The 16241-nt window shown below is 49.9% G+C and overlaps 1 protein-coding gene and 1 long non-coding RNA gene across 2 annotated transcripts in view; both read left to right on the forward strand.

Annotated features, from left to right (window-relative positions):
• The window catches only part of LOC135818941 (uncharacterized), a 5505-nt gene extending 2489 nt beyond the window's left edge, over window positions 1-3016 (forward strand). The window contains exons 2-3 of the long non-coding RNA XR_010553831.1: window positions 1222-1286; window positions 2925-3016. This is a non-coding gene — a long non-coding RNA (uncharacterized LOC135818941). The remainder of the gene's footprint in view (window positions 1-1221; window positions 1287-2924) is intronic.
• Window positions 3015-12996, forward strand: LOC135820203 (hemicentin-2-like). The gene is made up of 8 exons (XM_065333515.1): window positions 3015-3239; window positions 5175-5468; window positions 6150-6237; window positions 8046-8473; window positions 9003-9090; window positions 10205-10641; window positions 11096-11602; window positions 12195-12996. Exons 1-8 carry the CDS (start codon window positions 3182-3184, stop codon window positions 12827-12829), a joined length of 2535 nt encoding a protein of 844 aa, XP_065189587.1. The 5' UTR covers window positions 3015-3181; the 3' UTR covers window positions 12830-12996.
• The last annotated feature ends 3245 nt before the right edge of the window (window positions 12997-16241 follow it).

Below are 16241 nucleotides of genomic sequence, written 5' to 3' on the forward strand. Positions count from 1 at the left end.
CAAACAGTGCAAAGTGACCACAAGAGAGTTGTACCCAAAGCTGGGCTGCGTACAACCCTGTATCTATCATGCACAGAGTGCAAATGTGTACGGGTTCATCACGTGATGTGAAGTTTTGCCGTCGCAGACCCCATAGCTGGAGTTGCACACTCTTGGGGGTTATGTACTCTTGGTTATAGCAAGAGTACATAACCCCGGGTTATGTACTCTTGATAGGGGTTATGTACTCTTGGTTATAGTCAGGGAGTAGTACAATACCGGTATTGTACTACTCCCTGGTTATAGTCTAGCTCGACCCGGCGCCCTGCCTATTATTTTTCGAAACCTTGGTCGAAATTTTTGAGGGGGGGGGGGGGGGGCGCGCGCCCCCGCCCCCCCCCCCCAAACCCGCCACTGGACACTATTACCCCCCTTCCCCACCCCCCTTCTCCCCCTCCCCTCTCACTTCCCCCCCCCCTTCTCCCCTCCCCTCCTACTCCCCTCCCACTCCCTGCCCTCCTCCCCTTCCCGGCACACACACACACGCACGCACGCACACACACACACGCACGCACGCACGCACACACACACACACACACTCACACACACACACGCACGCACACACACACACACACAATGGTAATGGCAGAACCAAATCTGGCCCCAGATATCCCCCCCCCCCCGACCCCCGACCGCCCAATTATTCCGACATACACTGTGGACTAGTAAGAGTGGCTGCTTTGCTGGTGGCAAACACCCAGTTTAGAAAGTCGTAGAAAGTCACTGACATCTAAGAAAGTGCCCGGCTGAAACCGAAGATTTATGACCGTGCGTGTGATTTTCATGTGCTTCCGGAAACACTGTGTGCAACAAGGTGAAGAGGATGAAGAACTCATTGAAACTCGGAGTTCCACGCACTACAATTCCAGGCGATCTTTAGTGTGTGGAGCTCTGAGTTGCAACGAATCACTCATCCTCTTCTCCTTCTTGTAAGCAGCGTTGCCAGCGGGACAGCCGGGAACCTTTTTCTGTTTTAGCACCGCATGCATGGTGGCCACGTGCGCATGCACGAGCCCAGAATCAGATTGATGACGTCGCCATAATTATAAGAAACACTGCTGGTCTGAAGTAGACTACCTCTCCCCCCCCCCTCCCTCCTTCCCCTCCCCCCCCCCCCCCGTCGTTCTTCGCCACCCAAATTTCCTGTACAATTTTCCTGTTTCAATGTGCGTGTTCTGACAGTGGTCGCAGCGTTCTCCATAACGAGAGGGATTGGCAGTGTCCTCGTTATGATCTTAATGAAACAGGTTGGCGCTGCTGCTGAAGTTTCTTTTGCTGTTGCTGCATGTGCATAATTATACACACTCACGCACCTACACACACACACACATGCGCACACATACACATACACTGCACACCAATACACACATACACACACACACACATACACACACACACACACACATACACACACACACACACACACACACACACACACACACACACACATACACACACACACACACACACACACACACACACACACACACACACACACACACACACACACACACACACACACACACACACACACACACACACACACACACATGAATACACATACATACATACATACATACACATTCATGAATACACGCACACATGAATACACACACACGTGAATACACACAGACACACGCACACGCACACACACACATCACACCACACCGCGCCACACACACACACTAACATGCACACATGAACGTAAAATTCATTTTTCCACCTCTCAATACTCTTCTTTATGAGAAATAGACAGGTTTCTGGCAATCAAGCCGGTAGATGGGCCCACGCACTGTTGTTGCAAAGTCCCCGCAATTTTTGTAATCTCCATGAAACTCGGATGTAGAACCAAGGATTATACTTCCTCCGCATCATCAAAATTGTCGCAGTTTCACGTTTGATATAGAACGGGGTATATAGTCACCAGCTGAGACACTCAGTACTACTAGTACCTGCAACAAGGCCTGTGTACGTGTAGAATCTGCATGTAGACCTACACTGAAGTCTGGAGTGTTTTTGTAGCGATGCACGTGCAGCTACTGTACCAGTGATGCTGAAAAAGAGTGCACGCTCGACGTGATAGTACACCTGCATGAGCAGTGACCACACAGCTAAAATGAATGGGCATCCCACGGCTTAAAAAAAAAGTTCATTTCAAGATCGAGGTGATTCCGCCGACGGTAATCAACCGACCTCGCAACGATCGCGTGTTCTTACTGCGTTGGTGGTGAAGTAGAAATCACCCAGAGCTAGCAGATGACAAGCATAGCAGCTCTTGTCCTGTGGAGAAAGCCAAAGCGTTTGAGATGAGGCGCGACCAACTTACTTACAACCTTCCTGGAAAATTTGCGGAACGATATTTTTTCATCCATTTTTACATTACTTTTTACTTAATATTAATTTTATACCTACGAATATTAATTTTATAGAAGAAGAAGAAAAAAGGACCAAGGAACTATAAGTTATGCTATAATGTCCACTAACACCACCAGTTACTAAACAATCAGCTAATGCAATAACATAGCACGACTTTTTTTTAGTAGCTGGTGGTGTTAGTGGACATTATGGCGTAACTTGTAGTTCCTTGGTCCTTTTTTCTTCTATAAATTAATCCTTGGCTCTCCATCCGAGTCCATATGTTTATATGTGTGATATTCGGCCATAGAGCTCGCATAGTACTCAGAATTGAGCGCTACGCATCTGTGAGTGAAAAGGTTCCGTTCATGTCTGTTTTTCGGCTACGACAAAGGCTTCAGGGTCCTTGTTTTCCCCGCTGTGTGCCGTGATTTGATTGAATGGTTTGTACACTGCCGTGGTCTTCCCTTGTTCCCCCCCCCCTCCCCTCCCCTCTCCCTCCCTCCCCCCCCCCCCCCCCCCGTGTGCAGTGCACTTGACGGAGCAGCCGCAAAACGTCACCTCTCACGCGGGCGGCACCGTCACCTTCACCTGCTACGCACCCAACGGCGCATCCCCAGTCAGCTACGCGTGGGAGTTCTCCAGGGGCTCGCGGGTCGCTCGCGTGGACGCTGCTCGTGCGGACGTGTCCGTCGTTACGGGCGGTGTGCACAGCCGCGGCAGCACGCTGACCCTGCGGAACGTGACAGAGCGTCACGGAGGTCTGTACCGCTGCATTGCTAGCGGCATGACGCAGAACTCAGTACACATGCGCACCAGTCTATCCGACTTTGCGGAACTGCAAGGTAAGCGGTGTGCATTGTGAGCTGAGGGCTGCTATGCTGCTCTTCTTTCCGGGACAAGTCAAGAGTACAAGGAGTTTGATTGCAAAACGCTGTACGCGCCAAATTTGAAGATGTGAAAATTTGGAAAATTTGGGATCAGTATGGTCAAAAGGTCATGGGGCACCTTCAGGCAGAATTTCACATCCAAAATCGGACTACAACCACTTCAAAACTGTCGGCCAAATTTTGGTTCAGATACGAATCACGCATAAAGTTAATTGCATTCGGCCATTAGACGAAAAGTGATGAAATGGATAACCAGGGTTTTGCAATGGAGCTCCTCACATGTACATAGCCCTAAGACAGTAAGGGCCTGGTCAGACTGCGGCAAAATCGAAATAATCCTAGGATTATAATCCGAATCTCCATAGTAACTTGCCGCCAGAGCGGCAAAAGCGGGAGTTGACGCTCCAAAGAAAAAGCAAGAACGGACCACGCTTTTCCGCTCCAACAGAAGTTTGACGCTGATACGCCATTGACGCTGATATTCACTTATTTTTTCATCTCGATATCGAGGAGCTAATTGGCCACGGACAACAACAAAACTCATAAGGATGGTTGCAAGGATTGCACTGAAGGTGTTGGCAATCCCCAAGGTGAAGGAATTTGACATCGTTCGTGGAGATTACCACTTGACGCTCGAAATGAAGTTTGAATTTTCGTTCTCCCCACATGTGTAGTGTGATCGCGAGTCTAATTCTGGATGCTTTTCTTTTTTCGTCAGGCAACCAAAATTTGCCGCAGTCTGACCAGGCCCTAAGAGTATGGGTGTTGTTCCAGCAAAACAATTGCGTTAAGATTTGTTCAAACTCCACACCTGCGCTCTCTGGCCGACCTCGTTCATACCAGCAACACGTCTCCACATTCTTGTAGGTATAGTCATTATGCACATTGCATCATCTCGTAGAGATGTATGAATTCCCGTAGCCTGGCGTAGGTGTGTACCGGCTGCACGGTTGGGTGTTCATTGTGTGCTGTACATGCACATTTGACCATTTTAGCCCAATACTGACTTGGCAGACAGTCGCTTCTCCAGCTTCATCAGTTTGGATGGAACTAATGACTAGCTAGATCGTCCAAAAATTGTTCTTGCATGAATTGCCAGAAGGGAAGGTTTTGTAGTGGAAAATATAGATAACACAATAGGGTCCTACACATTCAACACCCAACAGGGTCTGCAGGATTCTACGGGATTTCGTTTGTGACGTCAATGTGCATAAGGGTTATTGGCAAACAAAATGTTCCTGCGGACAGCAGGTTCGACCATACAGATATCATCAGCAAAGGTCGTAAGAATTTCAAGTCGACCTCATCTTGATGATGCAATGTGCGCTGTATGCGTATCACCAAACATATACAATGCAGGCTGATCTGCATTGCTGCAAGCTATTTACGCGCTCTTGGTGTGCAGGTTTTAAGCGGGAGGATTGTGTGTGTGCATGTGTTTGATTCCTCTGTGCACTTCTCCTTTCTGTTTGTTTATCCTTCATTCGATTCGATTTTCTTTCTATCTCCATCTCTTTCCTTCTCCCCCCCCTCCCTTTCTCTCTCTTTCTCTCTCTCGTTCTCTCTCTCGTTCTCTCTCGTTCTCTCTCTCTCTCTCTCTCTCTCTCTCTCTCTCTCTCTAATTCTCTCTCTAATTTGCTCTCTCTTTCACACACACACACACACACACACACACACACACACACACACACACACACACACACACACACACACACACACACACACACACACACACACACACTCTCTCTCTCTCACACACACACACACACACACTCTCTCTCACCCACCCACACACGCACACACATGCACACACACACGCACACACACACACACGCACACACACACACACACGCACACACACACACACACACGCACACACGTGCTCAACAGTGACACCGTACATCGTGTCCAGTCCACAGGACGTGCTCACGTTCCTCGCCCAGCCGGCAGCCATGTCGTGCCGGGCCGCTGGTTACCCTCCAGTGTGGTACGAATGGCAGAGAGATGGCCGCATGCTGCCCACCGCTGCGGACCAGCAGACGGAATACTTCGTGACGGACGGCGTTAACAGTAGCACTCTAGCCTTACGCTTTGCTAGCAGTGCCTATGCCGATGTCTACAGATGTGTGGCCAAGAGCTCAGTGGGATTTGCGTACAGTCAACCCGCACAGCTCAGCCTTGTTGGTAAGTGTGCAGGCTAGACAACGCCATAATAGCTCACAGCCGGTCGTGTGCATGACAGATCAGCGTACTGCAGATGTACACATTCTCATGTCGAGTCAACGTTCATTCACGTCCGTCGACAGCTTCATGTCACAGTGACTGTGATATCTGTCTGTGTGTGTGTATGTGCATGTGTGTATGTGCATCTGCCTGTACAACTGCCAGTCTGTCTTTCTGTCTGTCTGTCTGTCTGTCTGTCTGTCTGTCTGTCTGTCTGTCTGTCTGTCTGTCTGTCTGTCTATCTATCTGTTTCCATGTTTGTACATCTTCCTGTATCTGCCCCCCGTGTCTGTCTATACGTAATGTATGTCTGTCTATACATAATGCATGTCTGTCACACTAGTCAGAACAACAGATGGCGTGATCAGTCACAACTTAAAGTTTCATGCCATCTCAGGCACTCATCAGGTGATAAGTTGTAACTGGTCAAGCCATCTGTTGTTCTGACTAGTGTGTCACGGCTCTACCTTCCCGGTATCGAGCTCTCTTGGATTTCTGCTGGAATTCACAACAGTGTGTAATGTATGTCTGTCTATACATAATGTATGTCTGTCTATACATACTATGATGTATGTCTGTCTATCCATAATGTCTGTCTGTCTGTCTCTTCGTCTGCCTGTGTTCTTCGTTTTTCCTGAGCAGACAGTGATCCGAAAAACACAGTGATTCACCGTGTACAGCAGGGAGCAAACATTACTCTTACATGCAGTGGTGTATCACCCTATATATGGTGAGAACGCACGCCTTGTACTGATGTACTTGATTAGAATTGGTGTCGGTAGGAGTCCATGTTGTAAATCATTGGTGCAGGGAGCATTGCATCATAAATAATGACGTCAACTTGAAATTCTGTGGGAACAGCAGGGTATGTGGCAGCTGCACACTCTCGGGGTGTTACGTACTCTTGGTGTTGGGTGCAGACACTTGGTCAGGCTGTCGAAAAGACCTGGGTGACTACACTTACAATGATACTACATGTACAGTACGGTCAGGCGCCGAAAAACTGGGGGAATGGATAAGCCGCATTTAGAAAAGGGAGGACAGAAATTAGAAAATTACGGAAGAAGAAGAAGAACATGTACTGTATAAGCAGAAAATTTCGTCGGTCAATAATTTCGTCCAACTCCAAAGAAAGGGAGTTCGTCCGGTTGTAAATTTCGTCCATGGATCATAAGAGTGTATTGAAAAGCTGGACAAATCAATATTAGTCCGGCATTTAATTTAGTCCAACAGCTCGTTGGACGAAAAAGACGAAATTAAATTCCAGACGAATATTTCTGCTTGTACAGTACACTGTATCTGACACATACAAGCCATGGACATGTAGTCAGTCCTTTCAAAGTTCGAAAGTGTAAAGTAGAGGAGACGGCTCGATACCGGGACGTTTTGACAGCCAAATTTGTATAGACCCAAACCGATCACCAGCGTTGATTTTTCACTCGAAATATGTTTGTGGAAGGAAACTGGCATGTTGAAGTTTGCTCTGGGGCCAGAGTCAATCGAACTGAGCCACTCGTTTGTGTTGACCCATTGCCTCCAAGTTGCCCAATTTTTCGCTTCAAAAAAGTTCAAATCAGAGGTGGCTCCAAACCGGACACGTTTTAGAGTGCACGTCAAATTCACTCTGGGTCTGAAATTAGGTAATTGCTATCGCTCCACGACGGCCAGTACAGAGTAACAATAAGCCTTGTGTGTGCTTCCATTAGTTTTGATTGGTATGCGGTGCTTTATTGGCGAGAGGCGAGCCGCTGTTTACCTGCGACAAGGAGTTGATTTTTCGAAAGTCGTAAAACTCAAGTCGCAGTGCGAAGCAACACGTCAAAAACTCACCTGCTTGATATGGCGCTTCTGGTCATCGCAGAGCCATGACATTTTGGCTCGGAGTATAACACATCGTAGTCTCACTGTGACATATGTTTTCTAATCAAAATACCAAGAGAGAAAGTGAATATTGAGTCCGTTCCGGTTTGCAACCGGTGTCCTATTTGAAACCGTCCCCTCTACCAGCCGGGTCACAGGTGACCCGGTACTATATTTTCAACCGGGTCCAAGCTCCGCCCAACCGGGTGGATTACCCGGCTCACCCGGCGCTGGAGCAGACACTGATACATGGTAGATGAGTTATCCTGAGATACGGGCAAATCTGAGATACGGGCAGTGCCTGGTCCCAAGGTGCCCGGATAAGCGACGTCCGAGTGTAGTTAAATCAGTAAATGAAAAAGAACAGCCTTCATAGCCGCACTCCACACCATCAACTCATGCGCTCTCTGCCCGTCCTTGTTCACCATGCCGGTAACAAAGTGTGGCATTCAAAATCGTCATACTACCACCCGGCCTTCATGAAGACCAGAGGCTGATACTACCGCCCAGCCTTCATGAAGACCAGAGAGTGCAACTTGGGTTGCCGTCACGATCAAATTCCGGTTTGCATCGTTTTAGTGATGCGGTATCGCCCCAAAGTCCCTATCTTCTTTATTTATGTTCTGTACGGCGTTTCCCATCTGCCCCTTGTTGTGCTGTATCATCTTCTGATGATAGGTACGCGAATGGATCACGTGTGTCTAGTACGCCGACCAGAGAGCTTACTCTGACCAATGTATCGACCGCTGAGCATGGCTTGTACTCCTGCAACGCCGACCAGTACTTCCTCGCGGTGCAGAGCTTGCCGAGGATAGTCTCGCCGCAGCGGAGTGCCGTCAAGACTGTGGTCCACGCACCGCTGGTACTCCGCTGCGACGCCGACCTGACAGTGGAGCCCACGCCCGCCGTCACCTGGGCCCATAGTAGCGAAACGGGTGGCAACGCGAGCGTGCCTGTTCAGGCGTCGTCCCGAATTCAACTGCTCGACCGGTCTCGTGTGATATTCATCATGGAGGCAAGAGCCGACGACGGCGGAGACTACCGCTGCAGCGCTGCTAATTCTCTAGGGACCGTAGAAACTGTCTTCACCGTTCAAATAATTTCTGGTAAGATGATCTCTACTATGGGGGGGGGGAGGGGAGGGGACATGAGGGGTGGGAGAGAATGTGAGGGAGTGGAAGGGTACATGAGGGGTGGAGGGGGGGGGGGAGGAGCGGCACATCAATGTAGATTGTAGAGTGTTAATGTTACTGTGGTGCCATGGCATGATGCTAACTGCAAAGTCTGTATTCACGTTTCTGACATCACGTGATACGTTCATGCACACAACATGCATTCATTGTTCTGTCTTTCTGTCTTTCTGTCTGTCTGTCTGTCTGTCTGTCTTTCTGTCTTTCTTTCTGTCTGTCTATCTGTCTCCATGTTTGTACATCTTCCTGTACGCCTTTCCGTCAGTGCGTCTGCCCCCTACCTCTCTGTGTCAGTCTGCATCTGCATCTGCCCCCGTGTCTGTCTATACATAATGCATGTCTGTCTATACATAATGTATGTCTGTCTATACATAATGTATGTCTGTCTATCCATAATGTCTGTCTGTCTCTCCGTCTGCCTGTGTTCTTCGTTTTTCCTGAGCAGACAGTGATCCGAAAAACACAGTGATTCACCGTGTACAGCAGGGAGCGAACATTACTCTTACATGCAGTGGTGTATCACCCTATATATGGTGAGAACGCACGCCTTGTACTGGTGTACTTGATTAGAATTGATGTCGGTAGGAGTCCATACCCCCTCCCCCCCCCCCCCCCCCCCCAGAGTGTGCAACTCGTCTATGTGTGCTGTCCCGGCAGAATTTCAAGATGACGTCATGTTTATGATGCAATGCGCACTGTACACGGATTACCAGACGAATCCGGAACCTGTGGTGGACCAAAGCCCATCTGATCCTGTACAAATTATTGCAAAAAAAAGGTGTAATGCGTTGACACCTGTACACCCGTACACATGTTGTAAATCATTGGTGCAGGGAGCATTGCATCATAAATAATGACGTCAACTTGAAATTCTGTCGGAACAGCAGGGTATGTGGCAGCTGCACACTCTCGGGGTGTTACGTACTCTTGGTGGTGGGTGCAGACACTTGGTCAGGCTGTCGAAAAGACCCGGGTGATTACACTTACAATGATACTATATGTACAGTACGGTCAGGCGCCGAAGAACGGGGGGAGGGGGGGGGGGGGTTGAACTTTTTTTTCGTATGCACAGTGTGCATACGAAAAAAGTTCAACCCCCCCCCCCCCCCGAGTGCTTATTTGTCACTGCCAACCTGTGAAATCCACACCTTTTTATCAATGGATTCTTCCTGTAACCTGAACATGTGCAATGAGTGCCAAATAAATTTCTTCAAAAAAGGATGTTATGATACAGTACATGGTAGATGAGTTGTCTTGAGATACGGGCAAATCTGAGATACGGGCACATCTGAGATACGGGCAAATCTGAGATACGGGCAAATCTGAGATACGGGCAAATCTGAGATACGGGCAAATCTGAGATACGGGCAAATCTGAGATACGGGCAAATCTGAGATACGGGCAAATCTGAGATACGGGCAAATCTGAGATACGGGCAAATCTGAGATACGGGCAAATCTGAGATACGGGCAGTGACTGGTCCCATGAAGACCAGAGAGTGCAACTTGGGTTGCCGTCACGATCCAATTCCGGTTTGCATCGTTTTAGTGATGCGGTATCGCCCCAAAGTCCCTATCTTCTTTATTAATGTTCTGTACGGCGTTTCCCATCTGCCCCTTATTGTGCTGTATCATCTTCTGATGATAGGTACGCGAATGGATCACGTGTGTCTAGTACGCCGACCAGAGAGCTTACTCTGACCAATGTATCGACCGCTGAGCATGGCGTGTACTCCTGCAACGCTGACCAGTACTTCCTCGCGGTGCAGAGCTTGCCGAGGATAGTCTCGCCGCTGTCGCCGGAGCGGAGTGCCGTCGAGACTGTGGTCCACGCACCGCTGGTACTCCGCTGCGACGCCGACCTGACAGTGGAGCCCACGCCCGCCGTCACCTGGGCCCATAGTAGCGAAACGGGTGGCAACGCGAGCGTGCCTGTTCAGGCGTCGTCCCGAATTCAACTGCTCGACCGGTCTCGTGTGATATTCATCATGGAGGCAAGAGCCGACGACGGCGGAGACTACCGCTGCAGCGCTGCTAATTCTCTAGGGACAGTAGAAACTGTCTTCACCGTTCAAATAATTTCTGGTAAGATGATCTCTACTGTGGGGGGGGGGGGGAGGGCAGGGGACATGAGGGGTGGGATAGGACGGGGGAGGGGTGGGAGAGGACGGGCGGAGGGTGGGAGTGGGAGAGGATGGGGGAGGGGGTGGGAGTTGGAGAGGATGGGGGAAGGGGTGGGAGAGGACGGGGGAAGGGGTGGGAGAGGACGGAGAAGGGGTGGGAGAGGACAGGGGAGGGGGTGGCAGAGGACATGAGGGGACGGGAGAGGATGTGAGAGAACGTGAGGGAGTGGAAGGGTACGTGAGGGGCGGAGGGGGGGGGGGGGGGAGCGGCACATCAATGTAGATTGTAGAGTGTTAATGTTACTGTGTTACCATGCCATGATGCTAACTGCAAAGTCTGTATTCACATTTGTGACATCACGTGATACATTCATGTACACATGTATTAATTGTTCTGTTTTCTGCCAATCTTGCAGACCTAGCCCAATGTTTGGCAGCGACTAGCACCATATCGCATGCAACCTGTCACGCACTGTTCGCCATCAATGATGGAGTCACCAGCAGCCCCACCATCACCTCTGATCAGGCCACCACTACCACTGCTATTGCTGCCGCCCCGACCAATGCCACTGCCGCCCCGACCAATGCCACTGCCGCCCCGACCAATGCCACTGCCGCCCCGACCAATGCCACTGCCGCCCCGACCAATGCCACTGCCGCCCCGACCAATGCCACTGCCGCCCCGACCAATGCCACTGCCGCCCCGACCAATGCCACTGCCGCCCCGACCAATGCCACTGCCGCCCCGACCAATGCCACTGCCGCCCCGACCAATGCCACTGCCGCCCCGACCAATGCCACTGCCGCCCCGACCAATGCCACTGCCGCCCCGACCAATGCCACTGCCGCCCCGACCAATGCCACTGCCGCCCCGGCCACTGCCGACCAAGCAACGTTTGCCACTGTCACCGCTTGCCCCGCGGGTAAGGGCTAAAACTGGTAGAACGTTCCTCAGTTTTTTTACTTGTCTTTCTCGCTCTTGATCGGTCTACATGGCCTATTCTTCTGCAGAATACTAAGGTACTCGTCCCAAAAACATCTGATGATCAGGCCTCCACTCCCACATGGAGTACGCGGAGCTCATTTTGTTGATTCTCTGTCCCTGTTTCTGTGTGTGTGTGTGTGTGCGTGTGTGTGTGTCTGTCTGCCTGTTTGTCTGTCTGTGTATGTGCTCTCTCTCCCTCTCTCTCTCTCTCTCTCTCTCTCTCTCTCTCTCTCTCTCTCTCTCTCTCTCTCTCTCTCTCTCTCTCTCTCTCTCCCTCCCTCCCTCCCTCCCTCCCTCCCTCCCCCCCCCCTCTCTCTCTCTCTCTCTCTCTCTCTCTCTCTCTCTCTCTCTCTCTCTCTCTCTCTCTCTCTCTCTCTCTCTCTCTCTCTCTCTCTCTCTCTCTCTCTCTCTCTCTCTCTCTCTCTCTCTCTCTCTCTCTCTCTCTCTCTCTCTCTCTCTCTCTCTCTCTCTCTCTCTCTCTCTCTCTCTCTCTCTCTCTCTCTCTCTCTCTCTCTCTCTCTCTCTCTCAGGTGCTGCTGGTATCACTACAGCTGTGTTCATACCTGTAGTGGTGGCAGCGTTCCTGTCCGGAGCGCTTCTCACCATGCTCGCACTCTACTGCAGACGGATAGTGAAGCACCGTGCGTCAGCGTCATCATCGTCATTCTCGCCAAGACAACTGGCCAAGCCGCTCTTGTCGGGCCAGCTAAGCTCCAAGCAATTCTTCACAGTGTCCGGGGCTCCGAGTTCGATGTCGGTTATCAGCGAGCAATCAGCAGTCGCCCACACGAATGACACTGAGACGGCGGGTGCAGGTCAGCGGCACCTCGTGAAGGCCCAGTGCGATTCGGGGACCACCATGGCGACACCGATCGAGTCACCCCTCCCAGAGGTGGCCGCCGGTTATAACGAGTCGGAGCGCGAGTTTGGCGAAAGCGACACCGACCTGGACATAACGTGGTACACCAGGCCAGACCGCAGCTCCTCAGCCTATGCCAACACCGCCGCTACTCGCGAATCTCTCGACGTCGTGCACGACGACGACGAAAGCGCCCCCAGCAAAGGCGGTGACGCTGGCGCTAACTGGGATTCGATCACGTCCGAGACGCAGAGCAGCGCTTTCACCATGCCACCGCCTACCTGGCCTGAGGTCTTGGAAGAATAGATACCGAGTCCTGGTGGCCTGAGTTGCAGCGTCCTTTGCATTCCGTCTGTTGACATACACAAGTAGTTCCGCACCATTCCAGTGTTCTCTTGGCTGCACTGGCCTAGCGGTGCCCTGCACGCTGGTTCTGATGGGTACTAGCTCCTAGCTTTTTGGACCGTTCTTTGTAAGGCCACACGTTTTCATTTCTATGTTTCTCGTCACCCGCGCGCATACGATTCAGGAGTCTGGAAGAAAAAAAGAAAAAAAATGTGCTGCACTGACTGTGCATGTGGGGACCAGCACACTCATGCACATGTACATAATGTGGCCTGGCCTGCGCGACACATGATGCAAGGACGGCATTTTTTGTGCGCAATCTAGCTGCACAAGCACAGATACTGTGACAGAAGCTCATACCACATACAGGTGGAATCCTGATAATTCGAACCTCAAAATGCCAGGAAAAAACTTCTAATTATCCGGACATTCTAATTATCCAAACATGAACCCACAACACAATATGTATGTCAAAATGCTCTCATGATCATGCAGAGTTGCGCTATGGACCTGAGACACAGATTTCGCAGATACTGAACTGACCGGCGCAGACTGCCCATGCAAACTGAACTGACCAGTACAATGTACAGTGAACTTCGAATTACACTTTGCTAACTTCGAATTACCAGCACAAATCCCACACATTTTCTATGTAAGTGGAATCTGTGGGACTTCGAATTAACCGGGCATATCCAGTTCGAGGTTCAAATTATCAGAATTTTTTATGCGGGACTCGTATTGATAGAAATCGGTCCTGGAAAAACTTCTAATTAAGGGGTATGTTCGAATTAAGCCATATTCGAATTATCAGGATTCCACCTACTTACTTGTTGCTAACTATGGATGCTATTTTGCATGGTGTATTGGTAGATTCTAGTGTGAACAAAGGTTTAATAAACTTTTTTTATTTTTCGGTCATTTTATTATTTTTTTCCACCTCTCGCATACGTTTTTACATTTTCAGGTGACGAGAAGCATAGCAATAAAAACGTGTGGCCTAAGCAAATGCCGCACACATGTTGCGGCGACGTGTGCTGTCGAATTGTTGCTGCACTCCCTGTAGTGATGCGGTGGACGGCGCTTTCTCCGCGAGCGGAATGTCCTCACTTTTCTGCTGCTGCTGCTGCTGTGTTTCTTGTCTTGAGTGCACCATCCCACACGCATGCTGCACACAGACCGGGGAGTCGACATGTTACGACTCCCGGTGCACGATTTATATTTCACTGTGATGATTAAAAAAAATGCCACGCCACCACTGAGTGGGCGCACTTGAACAAGAAACACATGCAGGCGTCGTTCCATACTTTCTAGCAGGGAGTAGTACAATACATATTGTATTGTACTACTCCCTGCTTTCTAGACTGCCCTCCTTGACACTCCTCGCCAGGAGGTGGAGCTTGAATTTGAAGTGAATTTTTTTTATTTCTGCATCAATTATTCCGGTATCATTATTTTAAACACGAACAGCAGAACAAACCATGGTATCGTATTTTCTCCAATAAAAGCCCAGGTCTCCAATAATAGCCCAGTCTCCAATAATGACCCGGGTGGCACTGGGGGTTGTTTGAAATGATAAGAGCGCAGTCTCTAATAGTGGCGGGGGCCACAATTGGAGTATGCAACAAATATTATTATACAGTCTCTATACAGTGTCTGCTCTAGGATTGTAGGACAGCCGGGTACACGTGTACCTGGCGCAACCATTTCAACCGGGTCGGAGCCGGGTACACATGTACCTGGCGCTGTCTCATCTGCCGAGTCACATGCTTTAACTGGATGGTTGGTTTATTTTAATTCGGACAATGAACGGGAACTAGGCCCAATGATATAAAGGCGAATGGATAAGTCGCATTTAGAAAAGAGAGGACAGGAATTAGAAAATTACGAAAGAAGAAGAAGTATCTGACACATGCAAGCCATGTCAGTCCTTTCAAAGTTCGAAAGTGTAAAGTACCAACCGGGTCACAGGTGACCCGGTACTATATTTTCAACCGGGTCCAAGCGCCGCCCAACAGGGTGGATTACCCGGCTCACCCGGCGCTGGAGCAGACACTGCTATAGTAGCGCGGGCCACTATTGGAGTATGCCGCAAATATTGACTGCATATAAATCAGCAGTACAGCATGCCAAGCACCTGTACCGTACTTGTATTTAGGGTCCGGCGGATTCTGCCGGCAGAAAAATTGGCAGAATTCGGTACTTTTTCTGGTAAGTTTCATGCATGTTTGGTATGTGGATAAAGAAATGGAGCAGAATTCGAGGAATTGCCCGCCATAAGGTTTGTATGGTTCTGCCGATACCACTGCTTTCCGAGCAGAATCCGCCGGTCCCTACAAGTTGTAATGAGGTTTTCGGTCTACTACATGTACATTGTACTTCCTGGTGCTGCCCTTGAGGGAGTAGTACAATACATTATCGCCTTCTTAGTATTTGACCCCACTAATTTCCCTGATACCTAAGCGGTCAAATATATCGCGTATTTGACTGCTTAGGCTGTGTTTACATGAAGCGTTTCAACCCGGGTTGAGTTCGACCCGGGTCAGATTTCAAACCGCCATGTGCACAAAGTGAATGGCGCGTTTACATGACGCATTGCGCTTGACCCGGGTTGAAATTTCGCCCCGGGTTGATTTCAACCCTCCCCCCAAGGGGAGGGTTGAAATCAACCCGGGTCAAGAAAATCGTACAAACGTACTTCTGTGCGTATCTCGCGCCAGGTTTGAACAGCACTGCAGATGCAAATTTCGCGCTTCAACCCGCACGCTCCATCAAATCGCTCATCATCTGCGGCATCCTGCTACAAGCGACACGAACGTGAGAAGCGCCGGGCCTACGGAGAAAGGGTTCAGCACGTTGAGCGGGCAGGCTTCATCCCTGTGGTTTTCTCGGCACATGGTGGCATGGGCAATTCAGCTATTTCTCTTTACAAGCGCATTGCCTCCATGTTGTCCGAGAAGACTCGTGAAGCCTACTCCTCTGTCATGGCCTGGATTCGTGCCCGGCTGAGCTTCGCCCTCCTGCGTGCAAGTGTTGCCTGTCTTCGGGGTGCCCGCCGACCGATCCACTGCCACCGCCTTGTCTCTGCTTCTGCCGCACTGGCGGTTGCCGAGGCTAGGATTGTGGTCTGATCCGGCTCAGGAGCGGTATTGTGTGGGAACTGAACTACAGTGGATATCGGTTATAAAGTCATCGGACATAGTGATAAACCGGCTATATTGATACAAAATGAAAATATCAAAAGCAAAACCAGAAAAATCCAGTCAAATTATCATTATAACCAATATATCGTATATAGCGATAAATCGGCTATAAGGATACAGAATCACCATTCAAAACACCTCTTTGTGCAGGAAAATTATCGTCTATAGTGATA

This window comes from Sycon ciliatum, chromosome 6, assembly GCF_964019385.1.
Source record: "Sycon ciliatum chromosome 6, ocSycCili1.1, whole genome shotgun sequence".
Lineage (NCBI taxonomy): Eukaryota > Metazoa > Porifera > Calcarea > Leucosolenida > Sycettidae > Sycon > Sycon ciliatum.

Bases quoted from the DNA above. Each gene is read 5' to 3' on its own strand.
- LOC135820203 (XM_065333515.1), top strand. From the start codon at position 3,182: ATGACGCAGAACTCAGTACACATGCGCACCAGTCTATCCGACTTTGCG. The intron at 6,238-8,045 runs GTGAGAACGCAC...TTCTGATGATAG, and splicing joins GGTGTATCACCCTATATATG to GTACGCGAATGGATCACGTG. The intron at 10,642-11,095 runs GTAAGATGATCT...CCAATCTTGCAG, and splicing joins CACCGTTCAAATAATTTCTG to ACCTAGCCCAATGTTTGGCA.